Raw genomic sequence first — 19,417 nt, 5'->3', positions numbered from 1 at the left:
GTTAAAATGTTAAAAGACAGAATTGGCTTTCGTAAGCCATACTTCTTTTCATTCTAGATTAGCATCCTTAGGTTCTTAAGAATTAAAGAAGTTTAGAATTAATTAAGTCTAAACCCTCATACAGATAAAAAGGAAATACACCAAAGAGTGATTTATTAAAAATTACATGACATAATTCAATCAATCTATATTCATTAATCTAAACATAATACATAATTTGATTTTGGGATACAACAAGTCATACAGATAACAAACACACACAAACAAGCCATGCCTAATCCCAGGAAGGTTAAGTCAAAAAGTATTGCTACCAGGGTACAATTCATATGTGCACAAGTTTATTCCAAATGAAACGTATTTAAACATGTTTCCCTGAGCAGTGGATAGCTGCAGACAAGCTCTTTCAGTATTATATTTGTCTTAGTCTTATTGGGGGTGGGGGAGCTGTCAAAAGGAAGGTCTAATTAAAACAATGGCTCCTGAGGAGTTGTGTTGCTAGACCAATTAAATTCAAGAAACCAGTCCATGGAGAAAGACATCAAGCTTAGCAAAGTATCATGAAAACAGAGGAAGATCTTCAAGAAGATGGCTCGAGACAGCAGGTGCAAGAGGCTCAAATATAATAATTGTGAGGGTGGCAGAGGCCTAGGCAAGGTTTCATTTGTAGGGTTGCTATGAGTCAGAACTGACTTGATGGCACCTAACAGGAACAACAACAAAGAACAGCTCAGAAGGTTATTGTGGGAACTGTTTAAGAGAATCCCAAAGGCATAATATTGATCGATTTTCTCAAAGGACAGAGGACAATCACAGAGACTTTACGAAAACATTTAAAGGTAACTGAAAACTGCACTGATGAGAAAAAGGCCAGGAAAGTAGCACCAAGAAACGTTTTTCATTCGTGACAATGCACCTGCTCAGTCTTTGAGAATAGCAGGAGCTGCCCTTTAAGATTTCATTGGGAAGCCTTTCCCCATACATCCTACAGGCCTGATCTTGCCTCTTGGGACTTCATTTTGTTTCCAAAACTCAGAAAAAAATATTTAAAAGGAACATGCTTTGAGTCTACAGGATCTTAAAACGGTCATTTTGACATGGTGCAAATTGAAGACTGCAAAATTCTGTAGGTAGGGGTTAGGGTGATGAAAACACTGTCTCCAGTTGGGGGTTAAATCAGGAAAAAAATAGATTCAAATCTTCATACTTTGCCTACTAAATAGCTCTATGATTTTGAAGCAATACTCTTTGACGTACCCTCATATGTGAACAACAGAGAAGTAAACATTGAGTCATTATGTATAATCCACTTGTGGTTTTAACAAGATTTGGCAGTATATCCATTTGGTAAGTAGGTCAAAATAAAGTTTTAATTTTTAACAAGTTAAAGTAAAAATTGTTTTATCTAAACCTTTACAAGTATTAAGTGTTTATATTAAAATGCTATATAGTAAATCTATTACCCTAATAAGCCATTAGATGTAAACAAGTTTAACAACCTTGTAAATACGTATGAAGAGCTAGTTTTTCATCTTATATGACAGTAAGTCAAAAAGTATTGCTACTAGGATTCCAGGCCATACGTGCATGGGTTTATGCCAAGCAAAATGTATTCAAACATGTCTTGAGATTAGTAGATAGCTGCGAACAAGTTCCCTCAGTAATACACTTGTTGTATTCTCATTAAGGAGATTGGCAAAAATGATTCCATCAAAGCAATGGCTTCAGAGGGGATCCGCTGCTGGGCCAGTTAAATTCAAGGCAGAGAGGTCAGCTCAAAAAGTTATGGTAATCCTTACATGGAATTACAAAGGGGCAATCTTGACACATTTTTCTTAAAGGGCACAGGACGACCACAGAGCTTTATTATGAAGAAATTTTAAGAAAATGGAAAACTGCTGCTAGGGAAGTTCGGACAAGGAACTAACTGTCTGCCATCATGACACTAAACCTGCTTAATCTTCGAGGGTAGCAAGGGCTGTCCCAGGAGAATTTCGTTGGGAAACCTTACCCCATCCACCCTACAGCCTTGATCTTGCCCCTTCAGACTTCTTTTTGTTCCCCAAACTCAAAGAACATTTAAAAGGAACACGATTTGATTCCCTCGAGGATGCCAAAACTGCCATTTTGACGTGGTGTAAATCGAAGAGTGCAGAATTCTTCAGGGAAGGGTTAGAGAGATGGAAACACCGCCTTCAGAGGTGTATAGACCTAGAAGGAGGGTATGTTGAGAAACAATAGCTTCACATTTTGATATTTCTGTTTAATAAAGCTTTCTATGATTTTGTAGCAATACGTTTTGACTCAGCCTCATATGTAAAATATGTATTTTCAATATATGTGTCTATAAACCCAACTACCCTATTATTCTCATAGCTGTAACAAATCAACTTAACAAGAAAAGAAGCATAAAAATCTTGCAGATGTGCCATTCAAACTCTCTAAGAAAACAATTTTATCAGAGAACATCAAAGAAAATAACAAAACCAAAATAGAAAGCAAGAAAGCAAGAATCAAAATGATTTGAGAATATTTGGAGTTGTTCACATGATGCTTACCTAAAACTGTTTTCATCAATGTTGAAAAAAATTTAAACTCAAGGTCAATTGCCTACATTTATTTATCAAAATCATCCTAGATTCTCCCCCCGCCCTGATTCTTTAAAATATCACATCAAAGAATAAAAGTGTCCTCCTACCTTGGTGAACTTGATAGTACTACAAAAATGCTTACCATGTACCTAATGGGATGCTGGAATCCTACTCCATGCATAGCAGCTTCTACTGGAAATATGAGTCCAGTACTACTCAATGCATTAATCATATTTTACTCCCATATGCTTAGGTAGACCAGTAAAAGACCTGTGGCAAGGGTCAATAAACTTTCCATTGAAGGACCAGAGGTAAATATATTCAGTTTTGAGAGCCATAGACTTTCTCTTGCACTTACTCAACTCTGTCATATATAGCATGAAACAAGCTATGGAAAATACAAAATGATTAAGTGTGGTCATATTCCAGTAAAATTTTATTTACAGATATGATATAGGCAACAGGCTGGAGGTAGCCCACAGGCTAAGTCTCTTGCCTACTTCTTGCCTAAGGCATCTGAGAAATTGCTTTAGTTTGTGATTAATAATCAATCTTAAAGTTCTCCTTTACCATATAAAATGTTTTTAATAGAAGCATACTTTATCTACATGTCCTAGACTTTTTAAGATACCTTATATGCTCTGATACCTATATCATTTCATTCTTACTAATAAAAGCCATATATGCAGGAACCGCAGTACTGCAGTGGCTAAGCACGTGGTTGCTAACTAAATAGTCAGTGATTTGAAGCAACCACTGACTCCACAGGAGAACAATATAGAAAGTCTGCTTCTGTAAATATTCACAAACTGGAAACCCTATGGAATAATTCTACTCTATCCTATACAGTCACTATGAGTCAGAAGCAAGTTGATGGCAATGGGTTTGGATTTTTGGTTTTATACCAATATGGGGTTTAAAAAAATATTCTCCATATGCAAGTACCTAAAAAATGAAGTTCCTTAATACACAACTATTTCCTTGCAAAAACATGGCATTTGCAAAGATTTTAAAACAGTATATCCTAAGTACCATAAAACAAAGCTTACCCTTTGTGCAGTAAAAGATGGCTTTTTCTTCCTTTCAACTGTATAAAGTCCAATTTCTATATCACCTTTTGCAGTTCTACATTCTTCCTGAACCCTAGTAATAAATAAAAGATCAATGTTAACCATAGAAGGAAACCAACCAAGCAAATCAACAGTCTATAAACCAAATGAAAAAAACTTTCAAACTTTTAAGAAAAAATTATTTAAAGTTGCACTACTCTCAAAGATTAGAATCCAGATCATATATTAACTATAATCTCTTCTTTTCTTACTATTGCTGCCTGCTTATAACACAAAGGAACCTTGGTGACATAGTGGTTATGTGTTAGGCTGCGATCCACAAGGTCCACAGTTTGAAACCACCACCCTTTCACTGAGAGAAAGACAGGGTTTTCTACTCCTGTACCAGTTAGTGTTTTGGAAACTCACAGAGGCAGTTCTACCCTGCCCTATAGGGTTGCTATGAGTTGGCATCGACTCAATCGCATTGAGTTTGGTTTTCTGAACTTATAGCAGAGGGCAGAAAAAAGGACAAGCGAAAATAAATTAATTTTGCTAAGTGTTGCCTGACCTGGTAAAATACTAGATTAAGAAGGTACAGTTGTTGTTGTTGCTGTTAGGTGCTGCTAACATAATTCCAACTAATAATGATCCTATTTATAACAGAATGAAACATTGCCCAGTACTGTGTCATCTTCCAAACTGCTATGTTTTATGTTTGAGCCCATTACCGCTGCAACTGTGCCAATACATCTTATTGAAGATCTTCCTCTTTTTCGCTAACCCTTTAAGTTTACCAAGCATGATGTCTTTCTTTAAGACTTTTGCTCCTAATAACACATGCAAATAGGAAGGGGTACCCCACCACATACACAAACAAAAAGAACACAAAACAAAACACAGGAAAAAAGCTCCACTGAGCAGAGCTCTTGTAGGAGGCATTTTCCCCCACTAGGTGAGCATGGAGCAACTCGCTCTGAGTTAGTGCACCCTGTGTTGTCGCCTGGGAAGGTTCTCTTGGGCCACAGTGAATTTTTTCATAAAAGCAGTTTCATTTTCACTCAAACCTCATTTTTTGTGATGGCCAATTTAAGAGAACAGCATACAGCTGTGAAATTTTGTTTCCTGCTTGGGAAAAATGCTGCAGAAACTTGTGATGTTAAGCACAGCTTACAAGAACAGTACTATGGGAAAACTCAAGTGTATGAGTGGTTTTCTTGGTTCAAAAAAGGTGAAATGTTGATTGATGACAAACCTCATTCTGGAGGTCCATCAACTTCCCAAACGGACAAAAATGCTAACTTGTAGTGCATTTGGAGGTCATTCCACCAGGCCAGACTGTTTATCAAGCTTTCTATTGAGAGGTTCTGAAACGATTGCATAATAGTGGGTGACCAAAAAGCCTGATTTGTGGCAGACTGGGGGCTGGTTTTGCTACAACAATGTTCTTACTCATGCAGCTATCTCAGGGCACCTGTTTTTGGCAAAAAACAGCATGCCTCTCTTGCCCAACACACCTTACTCACTTGACCTTGCTCCGTGACTTCTTTTTGTTTCCCCAAGAGCAACATGAAAAGACAGTGATTTGACAAAGTAGAAGAAGTGAAGAAAAATACAAAGGAAGTGCTGTCAGCCATCCAAACAGATTAATTGGAAGAATGTTTCCAAGAATGGAATTGCAGATTTGATGAAGGTATTAGTGTAAGGGAGAGTACTTTGAAGGTGATATGGTTGCTTTGTAAAAAAAAAAACACTAAATACATAGCTTTGAAAAAAAATTCCATTTTTGGTGGGTACCTCCTTGTATATGAGATGAATCTTGATGTCCAAACTTCAAAGGTGTATTCTGGCTGTATTTCTTCTAAGAGAGATTTGTGTGTTTTTCTAAGTCAATATTCTATGCCAACACCAGAGTTTAAGGGCATCAATTCAAGTCTCCTCTAGTCTTTCTTATTTGCTGTCTAACTTTAATATGCATATGAGGCTATAAAAAAATACCATGCCTTCGGTCAGGACTGCCTTAGTCCTCAAAGAACCATTTTTGTTTGCAACAGATTTGTCTGATGGAATACATTGCTTGATTTCCTGACCAATTCCTGAATTTCCTTAACACCTTCCCTATTTTCTGTTTACGATGATGTTGCATATTAATCTAGTTGTGCAGCTTTTTGTTTCCTTTATGTTGAAGTGTAATCCATATGGATGGCTGTAGTCATTTTCCTTTACCAGCACGTTTTTTTCAATTCATCTTCAGTTTTGGGTGTGTAATCTCCCTACCTTGGATTGCTAATGACTCTTCCTCCAATCCTGATGCTATGTTCATCAGATAGGCCAGCTGCTCAAATTATGTGTTTAGCATATATATTGAATAAGTACATCAAAAGAATACAACCCTGTTGCACACTTTTTCTATTTTTAAATGATGCAGTATATATACCCTTGTTCTTTTTAAATAACTGCTTCTTGGTGTATGTATAAGTTCCACAATGAAATGTCCCAGAAATCACATTCTTTACAACGTTATCCATAATTTGTAATCATATACGGAACCAAAAGTCTTTGCAAAGTCAATAAAATAGGAGCAAATATCAATTTGTTATTGTCTATTTTTGGATTAGATCCATGTGGCATTAGTAATGATATTTCTCTGTTTATATCTTTACCTGGATCTGGCTTAAACCTTTAGCAGTCCCCACAACCTCTAAAAAAATAATTTCATTTATTTATTTTTTTAATCATTTCATTGGAGGCTCATACAACTCTTACCACAATTGATACATAAATCCATTGTGTCCAAGCACATTTGTACATATGTTGCCATCATTTTCAAAACATTTTCTTTCTATGTAAGCTCTTGGTATCAGCTCATCCCCCCACCTCTCTTCCTCAAGAACCCTTGATAATTTATACATTTTTTCATGTCTTACACCAACCACTGTCTCTTTTCATCCACTTTTCTGTTGTTCGTCCCCCTGAGGGAAAGTAATATGTCGATCATTGTGATGGGTTACCCCTTTCTCCTCCCACCTTCCCCTTACACTCCTGTTATCACTACTCTCATTATTGGTCCGGAGGGGTTTATCTATCCTGAATTCCCTTGCTGCAAGCTCTTATCTGTATCAGTGTACATGCTCTGGTCTAGCCAGATTTGTAAGGTAGAATTGGGGTCCTGATAGTAGGGGGTAGGGGCAGAGGAAGTCTGTAAGGACTAGAGGAAAGTTCTAAGTTTCATCGGTGCTTTCCCGCAACCTGATTGGCTCCTCGTCTCTTCCTTGTGACCCTTCTGTAAGGGGATGTCCAATTGTCTACAGATGGGCTTTGGGTCTCAACTCTGCCCTTCCCCTCATTCACATCAATATAATTTTGCCCTTCCCCTCATTCACATCAATATAATTTTTGTTCTGGGTCTTGGATGACTGATACCTAATCCTACGACTGCCTCGTGATCACACAGGCTGGTGTGCTTCTTCCACTTGGGCTTTGCTGCTTCTGTGCTAGTTGGCCGCTTGTTTATCTTCAAGCCTTTAATACCCAAGATGCTATATCTTTTGATAGCTGTGCACCATCAGCTTTCTTCACCACATTTGCTTATGCACCCATTTTGTCTTTAGTGATCATGTCAGGGAAGGTGAGCATCGCAAAATGCCGGGTTATTAGAACAAAGTTTTCTTGGGTTGAGGGAGCACTTGTCCATCTGCTACCTTAATACTTTACATATAGACATATCTACATAGATCTATTTCCCTATCGTTATAAATGTACTTACATATGTACATTCCTGTATTTAGACCTCCATAAATGTCCTTTGCCTCCTAGTTTTTGTTTCTATTTCCTTTTACTTTCCTGTTGTCCTGCTATAATGTTCAACCTTTATTCGGGTTTCAGTAATTCCTCTCAGCTAACTGCACTTGATCAAGCCCCACCAGGCATCCTACACCCATCTCGCTATGGATTTTAGATTACTTGTTGTTCCCTTATCCCTGGGTTTGTTGGCACCCCCCTTCCTTTCCCTTGCCTCCTTTTCCCATGTCCCCCTGGAACCGTTGGTCCCATTGTTTTCTCCTCCGAATTGTTTTTCCCACCTATCTTATTTAGATAGACATACAAAAATAATAATAAGCACAAAAAAATGAAACAAAGCACAATAACAACAAAACAGCAACAACAAAAAAGAAAAGCCGACACATAGTTCCAGGTCTGTTTGTTGACCTTTAAGAGTGTTTTCTAGTTGAGTCTGATGGGGTACACGCCCTGACCCCAAAGTCTATTTTTGGTATTTCTCGATGACTTCATTGCTTTGCTTCCCCTCCTCTCTGTTGCACGCCCTTAGTGGTTTGCCCCAATGTGGTGAGGTCAGATCGGGCACAATTCCCACACTGTCTCCACAGTGTTGTCCACGTAGCGTACCTACAGCCTTTTTGGACCAATTTTCAGCAAATTATACATAATCGTTAAATATTTGTTAGGGAATGAACTAATGGGAATATGTTGAAGATAGTAATGTATAAATCAATTACATCCGTAAATATATCAGTCACTTAACTAATACAGCACATTGATTTATTCACTAAAAATAAAGCTTTACATTCGCATAGGCGTATAACCTGATTCACTCACCTACTAACTCCATTATTTAGCTCATTGACCACCACTCTTCTGCTCCATGCCATAAGATCTCTTTCCGTGGCCATCTGGCTCCGAGGAGCATTGTTATGCATTTGTCGCACTCCTTCAATTTGCCCACTGCGACGAAGTCCAATATTTGGGGAAGAATGTATGTCGATATTTGGATTTCTCAGAGCTAAGACAAAAGCAGAGAAAGATAACATTCTCTGAGCAAAGGCTCTAAATCAGTTCTAAGAAAAACAGAAGATTTAAAGAAAAGATAATAATGCTGGACAGTATTCTATTTCTGTTTTACATTTTTGACACCTTTTTAACATTTTATGTTTTTTTTTAAATGTGGGATACACAGGAGCCTCTCTACTCCATAAACAGTCTCAAAAACTCACCGAGGAAATTCTACTCTGTCCTTTAGAGTCATGGTGAGGCAGAATTGACTCGAGGGCAGTCAGATTGCTTTTTGGGTTCGGTATTTCATGATTTTTATGGTGTTATGAATAAATCAGACATGAAATATATGCTTAAAGTTTTACATTATGTTTTCCCAAACACATTCGCATCTATAAACTACTAAATGCTCACTGAAAAATTATATTTAACATTATTTGAGAAATGCACAAATGTTCATTATAGTTCAGTGAGTCAATCAGAAAATGGCCTTTTAATATAAATTTGATCTTTTATCTTCTCCACTAAATGGATTCAGAATAAATGAAGTATTTAAACAATTATAAGAAAAACTGCAAACAACAACAAAATACTTTATCAACATTTCACATCCAAGATTGGTGAGCAGTAAAAGAAAAACTAGTAACAGAATTAGTATTCTTTTTAACCCGAGAGAAAGATGCCCATTTTAAATAAAACATACAAGGGGAAAAAAATCTCCTTTTCTTGTATTTGTGAATAAAGCAAAAATGGAAATGAAATTCAATTGGTAAAATAAACTCCAGAAAGAAATCTCCCAAATAATTAATTATGACAAATAAAAGTCAAACGTGTCCCTTTTGACTAATGGCATTTCAAAATCCATCGACAGATAGATTCAGCAGAGCTGAATAATGGCTTCATTAATGGATTTTCAAATCAGGGAAGGTTTTATTTCTTAAAAACAAAGGGCCTGGATATGTCGGACTATTATCCCACTTCACATTTTGTCTCAGGTTCAGGAAATACTAACTGAGTGAGGTTTGCCAAATAAGCTGAATGGAGAACTAAATTTATTTTAAATCTATAAATTGTTAACAGTTAAAATTTACATAGAAGTCAATGCATAGGTACATTTTATATAAAGGTGGAAGAGATACAACAGGTTAGAATAGTCATTTTAAGTTGTACAATAATTTATATTGGTATTAAGATAAAACTGTTGTGAAAGTCAATTTTGTAGATGCCTTTATATTTCTTTAAAATAGTCTCTTATCTTATACTGTATTTTTATAAATTCAAGATAAAAAGTTGGTATGCTGCCTTCCCTCAACAAGGGAGGGTCAATTTTTCAGTAGTACAGTTGACCCTTGAAAAACAAGGGTTTGAACTGTAGGCAAGTCCATTTATACTTGAATTTGTGTGTGTGTGTGTGTGTGTGTGTGTGTTGCAACTGTGGTGAGCTTCAGTGCTGTAGTATCCACTTGAAACAGTGTGTGATGCTAGTTAATCACCTCCCCATGAACAGTTCAAACTTTCTGGTCATTTTTCTGCATATCAGTGAGCATATACAGTTCAAATACATATTGTCAATGGTAAACTGTAAATTATGTCAATTTTTAATTGCATGGAAGGTTGGCACCCCAAATGCCTGTATTGTTCAAGGGTCAGCTGTGATTTTTAAATTAAAAGTAGGTTCTATTTTAAAAACATTATACAGGCAGACCTTATTTTACTGCACTTGGCAGATGCTACATATTTTAACCCACTGTTAAGTAAATCTATCAACACCAATTTCCCAATAGCATGTACTCACTTCATGTTTTAGTGTCACATTTTGGTAATTCTCACAATATTTCAAAAAATTTTCATAATATTATTATATATTCATGAGAGGGGGGAGCAGGATGGGAGGGGAAAAATTAGGACCTAATGCTGGGGGCTTAAGTGGAGAGGAAATGTTTTGAGAATGATGAGGGCAATGAATGTACAAATGCGCTTTACACAATTGATGTATGTATGGATTGTGATAAGAGTTGTATGAGCCCCTAATAAAATGATTTAAAAAAAACTATCAAGAAAGGAAAAAAAATATTATTATCTAGTCAAAACACTATGTTATAAACATAACTTTTATATGTACTGGGAAACAACAAAATTACTCACTTTATTATTGTAGTGGTCTGTAACAGAACCTGTGATATGGTGGGGGGTAGGGTGGATGGAGATTCAAAAAGTTCATAGGAAAACGAAACTGAAAATGGAATTTTTCCATACATGTTTTGAATCTCCCTGTTATCTCCAATGTATGATTTTGTATGACTTCACAGGAGCAGCACTTATTGCAGCATCTCCGTTAATTTTTTTAAAAGAGATAGAAAATTACTGACTTAAGAAATTATACCACTTTTATTTCTATATAAATGCAATTTTTTTGCCACAAATGGTAAGTCTGAAGACTATAGCACTTTTGTACATATTATTTCATACTTGTATGATAATTAAAATGTTCTATTTGAAAAGTAAAATATTCCTCACATACGAGTTGGCAAAAGTAAATTAAAATACGTTTAACTGTAACTTTTTACAAATATATACACACTTACCACCATTGACAGAATATGATCTATTAACTGGAAAATTTGGAACATTTCCTTCATTAATTAGCCTCAGATCTTGCTCTCTCTGCAGTTCCCTGATTATTCCATCAAGAATACTCTCATCTTGATCATTGGTCTGCTGCCCAATTACCTGTTCTATTACTTCACCATCACCTGAATGAGTTGAGACCAAATATAAAGTCACAAAACTAATTACACTTTAGTATGCTCTAAATATCATTAAAATGAACATAATTAAGAATTCACACAAATAATTTTAAATGTTCTGATGTTAGCTTTTATGTTTGATTTTAACCAATGTTCCCCTAAATGGGTAACACTGGGGACCTTCTTATCTCTAAGATTATTAATATTAAATAATTCATTTTAAAATTAATTTTCTTCACAGTGAATTCCAGGCTAAAAAGTCAGGCATAAAAAGGTATTTCAGAAAAGTTTAAGTTTAACCATAACAAACCTAACTCACTGCCATCGGGTCAATTTTATAGAGCAGGGTAGAACTGCCCTTGTGGGTTTCAGAGGCTATAATTCTTTATAGGAGTACATAGAAAGCCTCATTTTCCACCCAGAGTGGCTGACATGGTTAGCAGCCCCAAATGTAATCACTACTCCACCTAAAATACTCTACATCTTTCCTTCTTGAGAATTTCCTGCCTGAATGTAATCAAAATTATGATCTTTCAAATATTGTTTTTCAGAGGCACCTCAGCATTTTGATGAGCAGAAAAATAATTTAATACATAATAATGAGTATTTCAGGGTAAAATATTATAAGTCAAAAAAGTATTGCTACAAAATCGTAGAAATCTTTATCAAACAAAAATAACAAAATATGAAGTTATTGTTTCTCAACATATCCCCCATCTAGAATTACATGCTTTTGAAAGTAGTATTTTGAACCTCTGTGGTGGTTAGGGATTATGTGAACTAGACACTCCTGGGTAAAAAATGAGCAGAGATGAATCCTCTTTGGTCCTTTGGCTTCTGGAGCTAAATCTTGCATCTGGTTCCTCAATCTCCTATTGTGTTGCCTGTGGATCCCAAGAACTATCTGCAGACTACCTGTGGTAGATTCATTCAGCCAACTTTGGATTCATTTATCTCTGCATCTGCCAGCCCGTGTCCCCTTCCACCTCTGCTTCATCATCTTGTTTCCTGTTCTTCAACTTCCGTGAGTCAGGAGAAGCCTGACATGAACTGGATTGGATTTACCTAATCTATAACTGTGTAAGCAACTTCTCAATACAAAGCTCATTCTATATACAAACACATGTAAGTATCGCTGGTTTTGCTTCTCTAAAGAAGCCAACCTAAGACACTCTCTAACTCTTCCGCAGAGAATTCTGTACTCTTCAATTTAAATCCAGGTCAAAATAGGTGTTCTGGCATCCTAAGGGGATTCAAATGTTGTGATTGTGCAATGTTCTTTGAATTTGGGGAGCAAAAGAAGTCTGAAAGGCAAGACCAGGGCGACAAGGTAGATGAGGTAAGATTTCCCAACAAAATTCTCATAGGACAACCATTGCTATTGTTGTTAGGTGCTGTCGGGTCAATCTTACTCATAGCAACCCTATGAACAACATAATTAAACACTGGTAGGTCCTGTGCCATCCTCACAATTGTTATGATTGAGTCCATTTTTGCAGCCACTGTGCCCATCCATCCATCTTGTCGAGGAGCTTCCTCTTTCTCGTTCCCCTTCTTCTGTACTAAGCATGATATTCCTTTCCAGGAACACCATCTTCCTTGATAACATGTTCAAATAAATGAAACAGTCTCGCTATCCTTCTTTCTAAGGTGCAATCTTGTATTTCTTCCAAGATAGATTTGTTTGTTCTTTAGGCAACCCATGGTACTTCAATATTCTTCACCAGCACTATAATTCCCATGTAACTGTTCTTCTTCAGTCTTCCTTATTCAATGCCCAGCTAGCATGGATTTTGAGATACTTACAGCTTAGCCTCTTATTTAACTTTCACAACATTCTTCCTTGTTTAATAAATCAGAGCTTTGCAAGCCAGTATTAAAGAGAGAATATTCTAATAGGATGTTCAAGGCCCTGGCAAGCAAAATTTCATTTGCAAATCATTAACTTATCACCTCATACCTGGCTGAAAATCTTATTAATAATCCAAGATATAAAGGAATTTCTGAGTATTCGGGTCTTGATAGCATAGTGGATTACATATTGGGCTGCTAACCATGAAGTCAGAAGTTTGAAATCCTCAGCTGCTCCGTGGTAGAAAGATAAGGATTTCTACTCCCTAACAGAGTTAATTTCAGAAACTCACAGGAGCAGATTCTATAAGATTTCTATCAGTTAGTATTGACACGATGGCATGAGCTTGCTTTTTGGTTTTGAATACTATTTAAGAGATAATAAAATCTTATTTTTAGGGTTTCTTAGAAGGTACCCTCTAATTGAGGGTTTATTTCTTTTTTCCTTATCCACTTATCCGTATCTAGATGAGATAAACCATGTACAATTATTCTGCAGGGTAACAAATATTAGACATTTGAAAATTAATAAAAATGCTACATAAAATATACTATAACTTATTCCAGAGTTCAGCAAGGGGGAATGTATCATACAATGACAGCAGAAAGTACATTTTATAAAATGTTTTAAACTTAACATTGGTGAAAACATACCATTAGCCACATAACCCAGTTGTGGTATAAGCTGTTCATCTTTACAATTTTCCCGTCCTGGTACTAGTCGCTGGAATTTTGTGGGATGAGGGTTTCCATCAACATCCACCAAAAATGGAGGAGGCATGAGATGAGGAGCTTGTTGAGTTTGCTCATCCAATACATAGTTGTTGGCATCACGAATAAGAGGTCGATAATCAGTATGGAAGAACATCTGATCTGGAATCTTTTGGACAGATTTTTAGTAGTTAACATATATAAGAAGTTTACAGATAAGCACACATTTTATCCCTAGGACAAATTTACAAATCAGGCAGTTTTTGAATTCTCTTGTAGTCTGCTGCTGCTAACATTTTACTCTCTCAATAAAAAATAAACTAGACGATCGTCAATATTTGTTTTAAAAAATCATAAAATGTGCATTTTACAAGGGGACTGGCTAGTGGCCAAGTGAAATTGCTTGTATGGCTCTTCTATCCATGGTTGTTGTAACTCCTACCAAATGACTGGATAGGATCATGGGGGAAAAGTGAATAGAAGACTCTAACTTAGGGATTGACCAGTTTTGCCATTCCCTTAAATAGAAAAGTAAATCATTTCAGAAAGGCAAATAGAATTCCTATCACCATCAAGAAAGAACAGTCACCAGCAGAGCTCATGCGAGATACCTGCCTGATGGAGGCACTAGCAGTGACAGTACTGAGACCATGAGACAGAACACAGGAGCAGAGCCAAGACTCTGAGATAGAGTAAAACTGAACGCCTTCAGAGAGGATGCTGACTTGCAGAGTGTGGTGCTCCTTGGGTACCTATCAGTGCCAATGGGGCTTTGTGACACTTGTGCAAGCAGGGTAGAGGGCAGGAGGCCATGTGGCGGAGGATGAGAAAGAGATGTGTCTATCAGTATGGCTGAGAAGAGGTGCTGCAATGGAATAAAGGAATATTCTTAATGTTTCCTGACCCTGACTTGTGGTAACCTGTAAAACTCCTAATAAACCTGTGAGTTTTACATGGCTATTACAAGGAATTACTGAACCCAGCAGAGAAGTTGAGTGGCAGGGGAGGGATGAGCGGTGTCAGGTTAGGATAAAGATTGCCTCACAGGAATCATCCTTGGGCAGATATGGAGTTAGATTCTCTTGAAAGCCGGAAGAATTCAGCCATGGCTCCCATACAAATTCCTCAGGGTTTCAAAAAGTTGGTAAAAAAAAACAAAAAACAAACACCCTGCAGAGGGGTCTCGGGGAGGAGACAAGCCAGTCAGGGTGCTATGTAGCAACGATGAAAAAAAAAACACTTTTCTCTAGTTCCTAAATGCTTCCTCCTCACCCCCTATCATGATCCAAATTCTACCTTGCAAGTCTGGCTAGACCAGAGGATGTACACTGGTACAGATAGGCACTGGAAACACAGGGAATCCAGGGCGGATGATCCCTTCAGGGCCAGTGGTGTGAGTGGCAATACTGGGAGGGTAGAGGGAGAGTGGGTAGGAAAGAGGGAACCGATTACAAGGAACTATATGTGACCTCCTCCCTGGGGGACGGACAACAGAAAAGTGGGTGAAGGGAGACGTCGGACAGGGCAAGATATGACAAAATAACAATTTATAAATTATCAAGGGCTCATGAGAGAGGGGTAGCGGGGAGGGAGGGGAAAAATGAGGACCTGATGCCAGAGGCTTAAGTGGAGAGCAAATGTTTTGAGAATGATGAGGGCAATGAATGTACAAATGTGCTATACACAATTGATGTATGTATGGATCCTGATAAGAGTTGTATGAGCCTCTAATAAAACAATAAAAACGAAAAATATTTTTAAAAAGGAAAAAAAATAATAAATTCTCAGTTTCATCACTAAATCCCCCCCCCCCAAAAAAAACCCAAGAACATAACCCTTTACTCCATTTTGTCCATAAACTTTCTAAGTTCTTTGGTACTTTGGCCCTATTTAGTATTTCATCAATTGTGATAGGAAGATGTAAAGGAACAAATCAGTGAATAAAGGTCGGTAATATTTTTAAGCTAGAGAAATCATATACCCCTATAGAACTGTGTTTTTCTTCCTTATATTTATTCATATAAAGATAGATGAATTATAATATAAAATGATGAGACAGACAAATATCAATTATATCAAAAGCACTAAAAGTTAAGTTCTTTTCCAATGCTAAAATTCTAATATCTGTGGCAAATTCACAGCTAACAAAATGGAATAACCAATTCAGTGAACTTCCAAATATTTCAATAGTATTAATAATAAATGAGATAGCCAACCAAGGAAAATAAATATAGTCAGTTACTAGTAGATTTCACTAGCTGCTTAGTTCCATACAAATAATTTATGGTAAGCAGAAGACATTCTGGAAGAGTCATTCCTACTAAAATTGAAATATAGTCCATAGAATCCATTTTAAGCAAAATTATTTTCTAATGTATTTTATATCTATTTTAATCAACCTATATGTTAAGATTTATTCCCACTGTCAAGTCTAACATCCTGGCAATGACAGAAACATTTACCAAGGAAAGTACCTTTCTTATTTGACACATTAACACACATCCTCTATTAACTAGAACAGCAGTTGGTTCTCAACCTGTGGGTTGTGACCCCTTTGGGGGTTGAACAACCCATTCACAGGGGTCGCCCGACTCATAACAGTAGCAAAATGACAGTTATGAAGTAGCAATGAAAATAATTTTATGGTTGGGGGTCACCACTACATGAGGAACTGTATTAAAGGGTCGTGGCATTAGGAAGGTTGAGAACCACTGAACTAGAAGACTTCAACTTTCAATGATAAAATCCCCAAATATGGTCTACAACAAAAATCAAATATACTAACCTTTTCATAACATTTACTGCACCCAAAACCAAAAAGCAGTAAATGCCCATGAGAATCTGTGCAGGCAAAATGGTTTCCATCCGGTGAGAATTTACAGTCAAACACTGCACCATGGCCTTGACCTTCAATCTGAAATTCAGAAGAATCTCTCTCAATCATTTTATGAATAAGTGATAGATTTGCCCTGGATTCTGTGATGTATTAAAATTCCAGTGTACTCTCCAGAAATCTACTGAAATAGTAAAGCCTGGAGAAAAACTACGGAGAAGCAAAGGCAACGGTAGCTATCAATGATTACTAGCATTGCCATTCCTCAAGAAATAATAAACAGGTGACTAGGAAATTTTTTAAAAAGGGTGGGTGGGAACGGGAAAAAAAAAAAAGATCCAAACCAATTAAACTGACAAAAGTGTTGTATAAGCAAAGTCAAAATATTATCATCAAAATATTATACATCAAAAGCTGTAATACAAATACCCATTTATAAACTATCAAGGGCTCATGCGGGAGGGGGGAGCGGGGAGGGAGGGGAAAAATGAGGACCTAATGTCGGGGGTTTAAATGGAGAGAAAATGTTTTGAGAAACGATGTACAAATGCGCTTTACACAATTGATGTGTGTGTGGATTGGGATAACAGTTGTATGAGCCCCTAATAAAATGTTAAAAAAAAAGCTGTAATACAATGGAGTCATAAAATAATCAGCTTAAAATTAAAACACATAAATCAATTTGAATAATCTAAGAAAGAGAATATTATTAATACTCTAGATCTATATAAAGCCTTTAAATGGGGAACTCAAAACGCCATAATTTAGAAATATTTATTTAGAACTATTCTTCAGAGTAGAACACTAAAATATGGTGGATATTCCCATTACTATTGATGGGTATTTTACTAGAAGAGATAGTTTGTCAGATTTCTCTATGGTTTACGTAAAATTTATCTTAAGAAAATCCATATCTCCAAATCTATGATGGCCAAATCACCTTCAAATACTAATTAAGTCACATGGGATTTACTAATGACAAACTCATATAGATGTACTCCAGTCGCTACAGTAATTTATAAATTTAAGATGATAGTTTAAATATGAAGCTTTTTGTGAATTTGGTAAATAAGATTCCAAAAGTTTAATAATTCTGAGTTTCTGAAGTTTCAGGATTAGGGAGCAGAACTTGGAAAATGCTGACAAGACCAAGATCATTCTTACACCCAGAAAGGCCATATGTTAGATTGGTCTACTAACAGGCCTTACTTCATTCTCTGAATTATTTTACAAACTTAAAAACAGATGACAAGAAATTCTTTGGAAGATGTTATAGCTTAATTACCAAGTTATCACATAAGAGAAGCCAGTATGACTATCAACAAAATATGAATTTTCCTTACCATGTTAAAATAATTTCGAATTTTGGTTCCCCGGTCAAGGTCCCAAATAAAAATGTTCCCATCATGACCCGCTGAAAGTATGATCCTTTGATCAAATGGATGAGCTTCCAAAACAAATACTTCATCATCATGTCCCTGTGATAAAATCAGTATTAAAAATGAAAACTAACCCAGAGCATCTGAATTATTTGGTTAAAAGTGTCTTGAGTGTTATTAATATACTTCAGATAAATCCATGCATACAAATTGAATATCAACATTTAACCCATAAATATTTTATGAACTATTAGTTCAATAAAGAGTACCTAAAGAGTACTGTATATGCATAAGTGTTGATTTCACAAAGAACCCATAGACAGGAGACAAGGAGGATTGTTTATAATAAAATTAGTCACAAAGAGTCAAGGCTAATTTAACCAAGCACTTGAAACAGAAACAGTATTTCTCACACACTGTCATCGAGTCTATTTCAACTCATAAAGACCCTATAGAACAGGGTAGAACTGTCCCTGTGGGTTTCTAATACTATATCTCTTTATGGGAATAGAAAGCATCATCTACCTGCCTTAGAATGGCTGGTGGTTTCTAACTGTTGACCTTGAGGTTAGTAGCTCAACATGTAACCACTATGCCATTTCTAGGTCACAGGGGTAAAAAAAAAGACACAGAACCACAATTTCTTAATAACATCAAATTCTACCATAGTATTAATAGCAGCAAAAAAAATTTTCACTGGTCTTCATCCAGCATTTTCTATAAAATTTGTCTAGTGTTGCCATAATATAAATACCATAAATGGGTCTATTTAACAAATAGCAATTTATTATCTAGCTGTTTAGGAGGTTAGATGCCTATTTAGGAAAAAATTTTCTAGTGCATGGATCACACAACTGAATGGCTTAATCATATAAAAAGAATTGTGCAGTCATCACCACAATCGATTTTAGAACATTTTCTTTTTTCTTGTACTAATCATTATTAGCTCCCCATTCCCCCCCCCCCACCCAGTATCTCCTGCTATAAACCTAAAAGACCTACTGTCTCTATAGATTTACATAGCCTGGTTTTAATATACAAAAAAACAAACAAAAAAACACAAAAGAATTCAACAGCAACAAAATACAATGGAAAAACCAAAATTGCAAAGAATGCAGAAATGTCTAAAAACTAGAACAAATTCAAAATAGGTCCAAAGGGGCAAAAAATACTAAAGGGTTAAATTTTAAACTTAACTACTTTTGTATTAATCCTCTTTCAAATACAACTTTGTCTGACAGCAAGGTTATTCACATCCATCGTCAATGATCAGAGGGAATTCACTGGAGGCTTAATCCATGTAGGGGCCCTGCAAATAGATTCTTCCACTGTCATCCAAAACATTCTCCAAGCTGGGTCTCAGAATGTTAAACTCTAATACCCTCCCTCTTCTGGCCTTGGATTTAATTGTTTACAATCCTTGGATCAGACAGGCTGCTGTGCTACTTCAGAGTGGACTTAGATGAAA

The 19,417-nt window shown here is 36.3% G+C and overlaps 1 protein-coding gene across 1 annotated transcript in view; it reads right to left on the bottom strand.

The window, feature by feature from the left end:
* Positions 1-19,417, bottom strand: part of BRWD3 (bromodomain and WD repeat domain containing 3) — a 159,649-nt gene that overhangs the window by 46,908 nt on the left and 93,324 nt on the right. Inside the window, exons 15-20 of the mRNA XM_045297364.1 lie at positions 17,914-18,048; positions 16,523-16,651; positions 13,681-13,906; positions 11,014-11,181; positions 8,255-8,438; positions 3,638-3,731 (exon numbers count right to left, since the gene is read on the bottom strand). Coding sequence (XP_045153299.1) covers positions 3,638-3,731; positions 8,255-8,438; positions 11,014-11,181; positions 13,681-13,906; positions 16,523-16,651; positions 17,914-18,048 — 936 coding nt within the window. The remainder of the gene's footprint in view (positions 1-3,637; positions 3,732-8,254; positions 8,439-11,013; positions 11,182-13,680; positions 13,907-16,522; positions 16,652-17,913; positions 18,049-19,417) is intronic.

This window comes from Echinops telfairi, unplaced genomic scaffold (genome assembly GCF_000313985.2).
Source record: "Echinops telfairi isolate 266 unplaced genomic scaffold, ASM31398v2 ScPeMD7_7419;HRSCAF=8457, whole genome shotgun sequence".
Classification (NCBI taxonomy): domain Eukaryota; kingdom Metazoa; phylum Chordata; class Mammalia; order Afrosoricida; family Tenrecidae; genus Echinops; species Echinops telfairi.
The sequence above is the reverse complement of the archived record's forward strand: the minus strand, read 5'-3'. Positions and strand labels throughout refer to the sequence as shown.